At 32.9% G+C, this 12,515-nt stretch overlaps 2 protein-coding genes across 3 annotated transcripts; both read left to right on the plus strand.

Annotated features, from left to right (window-relative positions):
• Positions 1-1,140: 1,140 nt before the first annotated feature.
• LOC120214385 (uncharacterized protein At3g27210-like) lies at positions 1,141-3,536 on the plus strand. The gene is made up of 3 exons (XM_039212291.1): positions 1,141-1,559; positions 2,722-2,802; positions 2,993-3,536. Exons 1-3 carry the CDS (start codon positions 1,382-1,384, stop codon positions 3,388-3,390), a joined length of 657 nt encoding a protein of 218 aa, XP_039068222.1. The 5' UTR covers positions 1,141-1,381; the 3' UTR covers positions 3,391-3,536.
• A 6,375-nt stretch (positions 3,537-9,911) lies between these two features.
• LOC120214346 (triacylglycerol lipase 2-like) lies at positions 9,912-12,302 on the plus strand. 2 transcript variants are annotated; one of them, XM_039212263.1, is made up of 9 exons: positions 9,912-10,130; positions 10,214-10,330; positions 10,780-10,920; positions 11,012-11,122; positions 11,204-11,347; positions 11,424-11,464; positions 11,554-11,633; positions 11,765-11,860; positions 11,946-12,302. In XM_039212263.1, the coding sequence occupies exons 1-9, from the start codon at positions 9,936-9,938 to the stop codon at positions 12,266-12,268; spliced, it is 1,248 nt and encodes a 415-aa protein (XP_039068194.1). In that variant the 5' UTR covers positions 9,912-9,935; the 3' UTR covers positions 12,269-12,302. The 2 variants fall into 2 exon arrangements, with proteins under 2 accessions (XP_039068194.1, XP_039068196.1); XM_039212265.1 differs by having other exon boundaries at positions 9,959-10,130; positions 11,949-12,302.
• The last annotated feature ends 213 nt before the right edge of the window (positions 12,303-12,515 follow it).

The following is a 12,515-nucleotide window of genomic DNA, read 5'->3' on the forward strand; positions in this document are numbered from 1 at the left end:
ACCTATCAAACTATTACAAAATAATCATTGAATTTATAAAAAAAAAATATCACTATTTTATAACGTGTAATGATTATATTATAATAATTCAATAAATTTAATAATTATTTATGATTTTTTTTAAATAATAGTAAAAAGTCATTTTAATATTATTTAATTATCATTTTTATACTTTACCTTTTCCGAAACATGTATAGAATGAGATCACATGTACATTTGTTGAAATGAATTAATCATTTTATTTTTGGAGAGAATTAATCATACTTTAGATGAAGCAAAGTTGAGAAAAGAACAATGATTGGCATATGATTTGAATACATGAACAGTCCATATATTTTATTATATTATACTTTAGGTATCATATTCTATAGTATAGTAGCTTTGAAGTTCAAAGTTTGGTATTTAATTAGCTCAAAAATCAATAACATAAAATAATAAAGTTTGTTTAACTACTAGATATAGGTATTGACACGGAATTAACGTTTCAAAAAAATATTAATTAATTTTTAATGATATTATAAAGCATTTGTTAGCACAGCCCATAATAATATAATTCAAAAGATTTTAATAATCATTTTATATCTATTTGAAAATTTTAATAATTTTGTATATAATTTAATTTTTTAAATAATTAAGTTTTACATAAGTTAATAACCTATAATATAATTTACTGACATTTAAACATAAAAAATATATATTATTTAGGCAATTATTTTTCAATCAAACCTTTAATTAATTAAATTTTTGTCACATCAAAATCTTAAAGTGGGTCCAAAATTAGTATAATGGTAAAACTAAAATTAAGAATGCTTTAATCAATAATAGATAGTTGAGATACTAGGTTCTTTAATCAATGTTAGTGGTTCGAATCTTGATATTTGTAAATAGAGTAAATTGAATTATGAGGGTCACCTTAGCTTCTGTAGTATATGATCTGAATTAATCGATCAATAGATCAGATATAGATAATTAATTAAAAAAAATAAAAAGAATGCTTTGAAGGTGGGACCACTTAACACTATTGTAAGAGAAAAATGAAAACACAAGCAATATTTAAAAAAAATAAAACTGCAAAACATGCCATGCTTACTAATTGGGAATGGCAGTGCTAACTTCCCTTTTCAATTCAAGCCCGATCCTTCTCTCTATCTAACTAAAAGCAGCCTTTTTTTTTATTCAGCTCCTTTAGCATAACGCCAAGAGATCGCTCTCTCCTTCATCTATCTTCCTTTTCACATCGCTTCTGCCTTTTGGGTTGCTGAGAAAGTAAAAAAAAGGGTAGAAAGTTTCATCCTTTTTTTATTGCTCTGAGATTGGCTGATGCGTTGGCTTTAGAGATTTGTATATAAAGTGAGAAAAAAAAAAGAAAAAAAGAAGAGAGATGGGTTCATGTGTTTCATTGCAAAAGAGCCCTCAAGAGTCAGCCATGAAGCTTGGACTTTCTTTTGAGTCTAAAACGGATAACCTCATCATCCCACCTTCACCTGTGAAGGAGAAGCCAGCTGCCGATGGTCACTTTGCTCTCAAATCTCAATCTCCCTATTCTTTCAAAGATTTTGGTAAATTTCCTTCCTTTTTCGTTTTATCTGTGTCTTCGGGTTTTTTGGTGAAATAAACAAACATATTGGAATTACTTTGCTTGGTTATGAGGGTAAAGACAATCTATTCGGTTCTACTTTTGGATGATGTTTTATTTTTATGATGTGAGATCTGAAATGGGTATTTGGCTCTGTTGATTCATGATTATGAGATGAACGTGGTGATATTTTTTGTCAAATTTGTAGTCTTTATAGAGAGATTTATTACAGCATAGGAGGTTCATGTCCCAACCAATTGGCCAAACTGAGGCCTTTTGCTTCATCACAAATGTCACTGCAATTGCCTGTGGAATTGCTTTTACTTTTTGTTAACATGACACTGTTTAATTAGATGGTTACTTCCAATTTATTATGGAAATTGTTCAAAAAAGGTAGCTATCCTTTGGTTATTTCCCCATGTCTTGCAAGAAAAGTCATTGGCTGTTTTGGAATTGCTAGGCGTATTGGGTATTTGTTAGTTTACACGAAAACGGTGTCAATAATCGAGAAAATTAGTGGGAAACAAGATGAAGCTAATCTTTCCCTTATATGGCAGTATTTAATTTGAAGTTGAGAACCAAACTTCAGCCTGATTGAATATATAGACAAGTCAGCAATTAGCAATCTTCTTCCTGTATGTATCTATGTTTAAAACTATGCATCTATGGTGGGGACCCCTTGGTGATGGATGGACCACTCTTAAATAGTAGGAAGATGCTAAATGTTTCAAGAGTGTTTTGTCTTTTAACTGTCATAATTTGACAATAATGGAAATAACTTGTGGATTATGCCGTGGTCCTTACTACATGTAGAATTTATGTATCGATACGGTACACTTGGGTACATCATATACATGTCAACCTCAAATGGGGTAATGCAAAAGGTCGCTTCTTTGATGATTCTGAATGGCAGGTCAATCCTTTGCGAGTTTGTAGATTTCATAAATAGCTCCGTAAAATCGGCATTGAGTTATGTTGTGTGTTAGCACTTTCTTCGGAAATGAACCCTTTTATTTTGTATGTCCTTTAACATCAAACTGATGACTTGGATGCTGATGCAGTACCTATATGTACTCTATGATAAGCCTGCCAAAGTATTTCAGCTATCTAGATACCTTAAGCTGAATCGATTTTTCATTCTGCAGGTAATAAAGAAGAAACCTTTTTTGATTCCCGAGCATATCTAGATTCGGATTGTGAGGATGATTTCTTCAGTGTTAATGGCGGTAAGATTATTTTAACTGTTCGAATTAAGTCTTCTAGCCTGCATATCTGTCAATTTCTTCTCTGGTGTTTCCTTCTGACTGCTGTAATATGAACGTGCTACCTACATTGCTGATCGTTTTCAACTCAAGTACACAATTTTTTCCGAGTCTATATTGCTGTCTCATCAAAATGTTGTACATTCCTGTGCAGATTTTACTCCATCTCGTGGTAATACCCCCGTTCGTCATAGCTTCTCCGTGGGAACTCCTCTAGTTAACAAGGCTACTGTGGATGGGTCTCCTTCGTCGGTTTCTGAGACATCGCCGACTGGAAAGAAAAAGAAGCTCCTTGAACTGTTTCGAGAAAGCGTTAGAGAAAACGGAGATGTAAATGAGCTAAACACCCCAAGTAAACACGGAACCCCATATGTGTCTGGTGCAAACTCTCTTTGCAGTAGTGAAAGGACTGCTAATGGAGATAACCCCATGTTTAAGGAACAGCCATTTAAGTCCATGCAGTGTTGCCTTCCGAGTTTTGTTTCACGCAGTAGTTTTAATGAGAGGAAGAAGAAGATGAGCCCTACAATAGCTGTAAATGATGGGTCCTAATACTCTTCGATTCACCGGCGCATAGGTCTTGAAGCCGGGATCCCGACTTCCTAAGAATCATATGCTTGAGATCTAACTTCGAAGTTCTATCAACTAGTGAAGTCGTAGGATCGGGGTTAGATATACATACATAAGTTATTTCTGGATTGTGAAGCATGTAAAAAGCATCTAAGTAAATGATGTGAAGCACCTATTAGGATTTTTACCATTTCAATCAACCATAAGTGGAAAACATATTTTTCAACAGGAAATCAGCTCATAAACAAGTGTTCTGTAATAAAAGGACAAGAATCAAAGGGAAAACAGGCGAAGCATGTAAAATGTGTGTATATATATTATAATAACCAACCGAGGCCGTATCTGCAGGCCCCCTGAGACAAACCTATTTCGGAACTTAAGACTACACCTCTAAGATCAATCTCGGATGGTGGGTGTCATTGGGCCAAAACTTTGTCCTGGGCCTAATGCGGATGTCGGGATCACAGTGCACGTCAAACTTTATTTTTTTTAATAAATAGAGAAATATGGCATTCTAAGATAAATATCGGAATTTGAACCTATGCAAAATAAAACAACATGAATATATTTAATCATTTGATCAACTAATGGATCTCCTCCTCAAACTTATTAGTAAACAATGATTTTGATTAAATAGATCGAGTACATATAAATATTCAAGTATGATAAATTTCATGTCTTTTATGTCTAATATTATGTTCTGTGAATCATGAGTCTAGCGAATAGCGATGCTTTGGAAGATTATGCCAAGGAGGGAGGGATCACTTGAAAAGTTATAATATAATGTCTATTCAAATGCTTTGTCGTGGTTTGAAAAAGATATCATCTATTGAGCGATTTTAATAAAATATTATTTTTTAAGATTCCAGATTTAAGTAATTATGTCGTAGAACATGTGTTAGAAGGATAAATACATTCCTAATTTGTTAATTTCTTGAAAATGAGAAACAGGTAATTTTGGTTGTATTTTTTACGTAAAACGAAAATTATAAATAGGTTGCCAGCAGAGCCCATTACTTCAGCTTGGCGTATTCTCTGAAACTGAAATCAGTTTCTTTGTTTTCTTTTTGAAGACGATAAAGTTTCTGTATTCTTCCAAACATCTTCCTAACCAATTCTGTTGATGATAAGAAATATAAAGTCTGTTTTCAATATTCATACTTTTTTATTAATTTGGCTACTTTTTTTAATTTAATTTCCAAAAAAAGTAAATTAGGTGTCGATTAAAATGTTAAACTTTTATTAATAGCATGATTATTCAAGTGTAATTCATATTAATTTTTAAGTTTTCAAATTATTTATTGAAGTTATATATAAGAATATAAGATAGTTTCATAGGTTAGAATTAAATCATAAATTAATATTAAATTAAATTAGGATCTAATCATGTCAAACCATTAAGAATAAAATAAATATTAGATTTGCATAAGTTTACCAGAATCCGTTGTTGAAGATTACCTAGAAGGTTGGGATATTGAAGATTGTCTTGTGGTTGTGATCTTCCAAGAAGATAGAAACCTCTTTAGTATAAACTCTCCGATGGGATAAAAGAAAATATGAAATATCTATTTCTTAGGGATCATAACTCCTTTATATAGTTGATTGAATCATTTATTGTTTGTACTTATAACTCTGCACCATATGTGCCCATAATTATGGATTTTAATCCAACAATCACCCACTTGGGCAACATATGTTTCATGATAAATGTATAACTTTATGAGCTCAAAATTTGTTATCATGTAAAAGGTATTCTATAGCAATCTCGTTTATCAACTATATTCATATAGGATCAAAGCGGCATTTGTCTTATCTACCATGACTAGACCCATCAATGATCACGTATACAAACATAGTCAAATGACATAGATCAATCATGGAGCGTAGCATAAAAATTACATGCAATGTGAATTGCATGTCTATTTCCAACTGGTCTTCTTTAAACATAAGTGAGGTCAGTCTCTAAACAATAAAAGAGAGTGAATAAATCGAATACTTTATTTCTGATCAGAAAATAACCAAATACATAAATGTCTGAAAACAAACATAAGCAAACAAAACTCCACTCAAACAATGATATCATTAAGTGATATAACCCCCATATGAGCAGGGTGATCATGAAAGACCTTAGGTGCTAAACCTTTTGTGAGCAGATCCGCTATCATGGAGTTTGTTCCAATGTGATCAATGGATTCACAACTAGGAACTTTTTGTCAAAATGCTTTGACTTAGACGAACTCACTTTTTTTTAATATAGAATTGTCGACTTATTGTCACAAAATAGTTTAAACGGTCTTTCAACATTCTCCGAAATATGCAGCTCAGTGATAAAGTTCTGCAACCATATTCCTTGGTTTGATGCCTCATATCATGCTACAAAGTCTGTTGTCATAGTGGAAGAAGCTACAGTTATTTGTTTGGCACTTTTCCAGTATATAACTCATTCAGCTAGCATGTAAATATAGCCTGAAGTAGGTTTTGTACTATCTTGGCATCCATCGAAATTAGAATCAGAATACTCGATGACCTCCAAATGATCTAATCTCCTATAAGTCGGTATGTAATCTTTTGTTCTCCGAAAATATCTCATAACCTTCTTGGTTGCTATCCAATAGTTCATACTAGGGTTGCTTGAGTATCTGCCTAATATCCCAACATTGTACGCAATATCTGGACACGAACATACTTTAGTATACTTTAGACTCCCAATGACTGATGTGTATGAATCTTTTTCATTTATTGAATTTCAATGTCAATTTTAAGACATTGAGTAAGATTAAATTTGTCTCCTTTAACGATAGGGGTGTCAGTCGGTTTATTATTTTGCATATCAAACCTTTTAAGTACTTTATCGATGTAATTATTTTGTGACAATCAGTCGGTAAGGGAAGCAGTGGTCCTAGCCATGATCGGTGACGATGACCACACAACGGCCCGATAAGAGAAACGACGAAAAGGCAGACGGTAGTGAACTCTCACGGCCTACCAGGGGGTGTCCAACCATGAACCAGGCTGATTAGGCCTTCCTCGACGAGTGTGCAGCTAACCGAATTCCACGATAGCCATGGATGGCTGAGAATAGTGGTAGTTTCTTAATATCTCCCTATCGAAAAGAGCAGTGTTGACTGTTGACCACACGAAGGGAGAAGAATGCTAGGCTAGACGACTACCTTATTGACCTTGCCTCGATGAGAAACAACTAATGAGGAGAAATGAGCAAGCGACAATGAGCTTGAAGCAAAACACAAAAGAAGAAAAGAGTGAAACAGTGATGGGTTTTTTAAAGTGAGATTATGTTATTATTAAAAATAGGGAAACTATAGGTTTAGTTCGTGAAGTCTCTAGCGTTTTCAAAACAGACTCTGATTTTTGTCTTTCTTATGAATTGGCCACTGAAACTGTTTTAGGTATTTAAGAAAAACATCCTTAGTTTTTAGGGTTTTTAATTTGAGGATAATTTAGGGTGTTACACAATGTCTATTGTAATGACACTCATCATGTATATTGCATTGGGTTGGGTTTTTGAAGTGGAATAATAACTGAATTACAAGATGGTGCATCCTTATTGGATGATAATTTCACTAATTTAATAACAAGTTGGTGTATCCTTATCAGATGATAATTTCAATAATCGAATAACAGGTTGGTGCATCTTCATTGGATGATAAAGTTCAATAACCATATTATAGGCTGATGCATATATCCTTCTTAAGATGGTAATGTCCAATCATCGAGTAATTGTATGGTGGTGTAGATAAGACAGTGGATTGCATTGCATTTGTATCATGTTTGATATTGTACGAGAATTTTATGTCTAAATTATTGTTTACAGTGAACTGAATGCACGTTATACTTTATATTGTTTAACCTACACTTAGAGGACACACTGAACTCTATAGTTTGCCCTTTAATTTTCTTATTTTCATATTCTCTTGACCGTTTGGACCTTCATGGTACTTGGAGAATTGACTAACGACATTTTTCATCCCACACAATATGATTATTACCGAACTTTTGGAGATATTTTATATATGAGATATTGAACTTTATTTTGACATGCAACATTTTATGAATCTATGTAATTTTATTTTAAGATGTTATGATTTGATGAATTTTCGTCAGTGTGATCTTCAAGATTCGATCGTAAGTTCTAGACCAAATTTAAGAGTTAAAAACAAATATAACTTTTATAAAAATTAGAAAACCTTATTATTTGTCGCAACCGTCTTTCGGTTGGGCCCCGGAATTGGGCTTCGACTTGAAAAATGTGGATTGGAGTCGCCACCGATCATTTATTTAAAGATAAATGGGTTGATCGGATACCCTATTTCTTACCTGATCTGCGTCTTACCAGAAATATGTCGGGCTCGGGAGTCGGTTACGGTCAAGGAAGGATTAGCAACCTTGAACCGCCCTTTCGGTACTACGTAATTTCCAGTTGTCTTAATTAAGAAAAATAACAAGTTAAATTAAAAGATAAAATAATGATCCAAAATTACTTACCTTTGACGGATTTACAAATATACAATTTAAAAGTCAAAATATGGGTTAGAAGAGATGAATAAATGATAAATAAAGTAAAACAAATAAAATAAGGAGATTAAGTAAGAAATAAAGTAAATATAAAATGAATAGAATATATAAAATAAAAAACAATAACACTAATATATGCACAACAAACAACTAAATAAAAATAAAATGATAATGCAAATAAATAAATAAAACAAGTAAAAGAATATAAAAACATAAAATATAGGATAAATATAAAAATAGATAAATAAATGAGTAAAATATATAAAAAAGTAAAAGCATATATATATAAGTAAAATAATAATAATAAAAAAAAGAAAATCAAAAGTAATATACGTATATATATATGCAAAATAGGAAATATATAAATATATATATATATATATAATAACACTAATAAAAAAACATATATACATATATAATAAAATTAATAGAAAGTAATATGCATATATAACAAGAATAATAAAGTATGAAAAAAATGATTTAGGGGGGAGAATTAAATATTTTAAAAAAATGAACACGCCTCGGGGGTGGATCTAGGTTCGAAACTTCGAAATCCCACCCTTTTTTAGTCATCGGCGCAACCCACGTTTTGGGTTATTCGAACCAAATCTCAAGAAAAATAACATGCACATGCGAGAAATGAACGAACCAATGTAAAAAAAGATGCTACCTTTTATTTCCTTTTCGAATCGTTTACAACAACTTTGCCTTTGTATTTTCCGTGCTTTCCTATGTGTTTTGTGTGTAAATCCTCCTCAAATGGTGAGTTACAATGGCTATTTATAGTGCTTGTGAATCCTATCTTTAGGAATTTAAATAATAGTAGAACTCTATCCTATTTTTAGGAGTTTGAATCCTAGCAAAATTTTATCCTATTTTTAGGAGTTTGAATCCTAGTAGGACAAAAAATGTGTGTTGACATTATTAAAAAGATTGTTAAATATCAAGTTAGAAAAATATATATTTGGAAATATTTTTTATATGAGATATTGAACTTTATTTTGACATGCATCATTTTATGAATTTATAGAATTTTATTTTAATATCTTATGATTTGACAAATTTTCGTCAGTGTGATCTTCAACATTCGATCATAACGTCTAAACTAGATTTAAGAGTAAACACAAATATTACTTTTATAAAAATTAGAAGACCTCATTATTAAAAAAAATCATTAAATACCAAGTCAAAAAAATATATATTTGGAGAAATTTTTTTATATGAGATATTGAATTTTTTTTTGACATGCATCATTTTATGAATTTATGAAATTTTATTTTAAGATGTTATAATTTGACGAATTTTCGTTAATTTGATCTTCAAGATTTGATTGTAACATCTAGAACAGATTTAAAAGAGTTTAAAAAAAATATTTTTATAAAAGTTAGAAGACCTTATTGTTAAAAAAAGACATTAAATACCCAGTTAGAAAAATATATAAACAGTAGAGGGGCAGAAAGTGTATTGAGCATAAAAAATAAATGATATCGTGCTATTATAACAACACAAATTTATTATTATATGGGTTTTCATGTTAATATCGTTAAAACTTTAATATTTTAATTAATATTTTTATTGTAAAATAATTTAACTCTTTAAATGTTAAAAGTTAAATTTAATTTAAGGAATAAGATTGATAAATAATTTAAAAATGACGATGAAATTGATAAATATAGATATTAAAAGCTAGATTTATTATTATATTTATAAAATAATAAATAAACACCGCAAAATCGTTGGGCCCCACAGTTTTCCATTTGTCCTCACTAGAATTCTGGAAATATATACAAATGTGGAAAGCCACGCTTATCTTATGCAATCAAAACCTTTTTGTTGTCAGTAATCAGCATTGATTGAACCAAAGCAAGAAAGAAACTTAAATCCTTTTCTCATTGCTTTTAAGTTTTATCATCTTCTTCTGTGTCTCCCTCTCTCTCTATATATATAAATCCATTGCTCTCAATCTCCATATATATACATCTTTCATACACAGAATGCAAATTATGGCGTCCCCAGCAGGTTTAGTTGGCTTGGGCTTATGTTTCCTGGTCTTGGTGGTCGAACCCCTTGGAGCATATGGCTCGAGCCGTGGTTCGTTAGGCGGAATCGATGGTGCAGCCGCTCCAGTAATCAATGGGATATGTGCCACGTCGGTGACTACCCATGGTTACGAGTGTCAGGAGTACGAAGTAAGAGCATCAAATTAATTGAAATGACATGGGATTTAAACAGAGTGGAGGCTAATGGAAAATGGGTTATTTTTTTTTTCCAGGTGAAAACCCAGGATGGATATATCTTGAACATGCAAAGAATCCCAGAGGGACGTGTGGGTGGGAGTGGCGGCGGAAACAAGAAGCAGCCTGTGCTGATACAGCATGGTGTACTTGTGGTGAGTTCATCTTCACCATTTTGGAACATAATTCAAACTATTAATTAGCATGTTTAAGTTGATATAATTCAAACTATTTTTTTGAACAAATATAACTCAAACTATTTAAGAGTTCGAATTCTAATCTTTACAAATAAAGTAAACTTAATTAAAATGATATTTCCATAATAAATATTAATAAAATTTAATTCGAAATAATTCATTAATAAATAAGATAGCGATTATTAAAAGAAAATAGAACCGATTGCCGATTACAAGTGTGGCATGTTGATTTCCAAGGTATAATAATTTGTCCCCGTTTGTTATATATTGTGCTTCACGAGACCCAAGAGATGGGCTAAATACTACTAGACAACATAACGCACCGTTTCAGGCGACCCAAAGTTTCTGAAAAAAGTTTGGACTCATTACGTGGCCTGATTTCATGCAACTGATACTTTTGGTTTCAGGATGGGATGACGTGGCTCCTGAATTCACCTGAACAAAACCTGCCCATGATTTTGGCTGATAAAGGCTTTGATGTCTGGATTGCAAACACCAGAGGCACTAGATTCTGCAGGCAGCATGTTTCCCTTGACCCTGCCCACCCGGTTCTTTTCCTCCCTATCACACATGTTTTGTCTGTTGATGCATCATGACCGACTGATTTACAGATTGTTAAAACCGAAACAAAAATGGCAGGAATTCTGGGACTGGTCATGGGATGAACTGGTGACTTATGATCTACCCGCTGTTTTCGACTTTGTGTTCAACCACACCGGCCAGAAGATTCATTACATAGGCCATTCCCTGGTAAGACCCGGATTAATCGAACTAACTCGGCTCATACGGAGGACATTGTTAATCTGTTTTCATGTGCATTGTGGTTGACAGGGAACTCTTATAGGTTTGGCATCATTCTCAGAGGGACATCAGGCAGACAAGCTGAAATCTGCAGCCTTTTTAAGTCCAATTGCATACTTAAGCCATATGAAGACTGCACTCGGTGTGCTTGCTGCAAGAGCCTTTGTTGGTGAGGTATGTGTGGAAAACACTTCATCTTTAACAAAAGGAATGTTAATAGCTTAAAGTGTCCAAATGGTTTTTCCAACAGATCACTACAATGTTTGGAATAGCAGAATTCAACCCAAAAGGGTGAGCAAAATCATTGTTACGTTTAAAGGATGAACTTCGCATATTAGAAATGTAATCATCTAATGGTTTCTATACATGTGTATTGACAGACAAGAGGCATCAGTCTTTCTCAAAGCTTTGTGTGATTATCCAGGAGTTGACTGCTACGATCTTGTATCTGCAATTACAGGTACTGCATCAATCTTACTGCTGGTATAGACTACAACCGTCGAATGTATAGTTCGAGTCGTAATTGAGTTTGTTACTTGTAATTCAAGGTGCATTCGAGTTGTAATTGGGTTTTGTTACTTGTAATTCAAGGTAAAAATTGCTGCCTCAACACTTCCACGGTTGATCTTTTCTTGAAGAATGAGCCGCAGTCAACAGCAAGCAAAAACATGGTGCACTTAGCTCAGAGTAAGTCCATGAAGAAAGAATCCCAACTCTTGTTTTAGAGAAACCAAAAACCATGCGTGTTTAAGTTTGTTTCATGATTTTGCAGCAGTCCGAGACGGGATCATCAAGAAATTCGACTACGGGAGGCCGGACTATAACCTGATGCATTACGGAGAAGACAGGCCGCCGGTTTACAACATATCGAACATCCCACGAGACCTTCCGATATTCGTTAGCTATGGAGGGCAAGACGCTCTGTCTGATGTTGAAGATGTGGAGCTGTTGCTGGATCATCTCAAGTTCCATGATGTGAACAAGCTGTCGGTTCAGTACGTCAAGGATTATGCACATGCGGATTTCATTATGGGTATAAATGCCAAGGACATTGTGTACAATCAAGTCGTTCAGTTCTTTAAATATCAGCAATGAGGCCTCATCTGAGGCCTCGGTTTATGTATTATAAATGGTGTAAACTTTTTCCCTTTGGCTGATTAATAAATCATTTGGTACAAGAGGACCCTTTGACTAGGAACGTTCATACATATATAGGATAAGATGATCAATGAACGAGACTCACAATTTCATGAAAATAGTTAACAAAGATATTTATCGAAGATGATATGCATTTAATCATATTTTTTCTCAACTTTTAAGCCGTTTATTTATTTTTATATTT

Source organism: Hibiscus syriacus, unplaced genomic scaffold (genome assembly GCF_006381635.1).
Source record: "Hibiscus syriacus cultivar Baekdansim isolate YM2019G1 unplaced genomic scaffold, ASM638163v2 tig00110059_pilon, whole genome shotgun sequence".
Taxonomy (NCBI): domain Eukaryota; kingdom Viridiplantae; phylum Streptophyta; class Magnoliopsida; order Malvales; family Malvaceae; genus Hibiscus; species Hibiscus syriacus.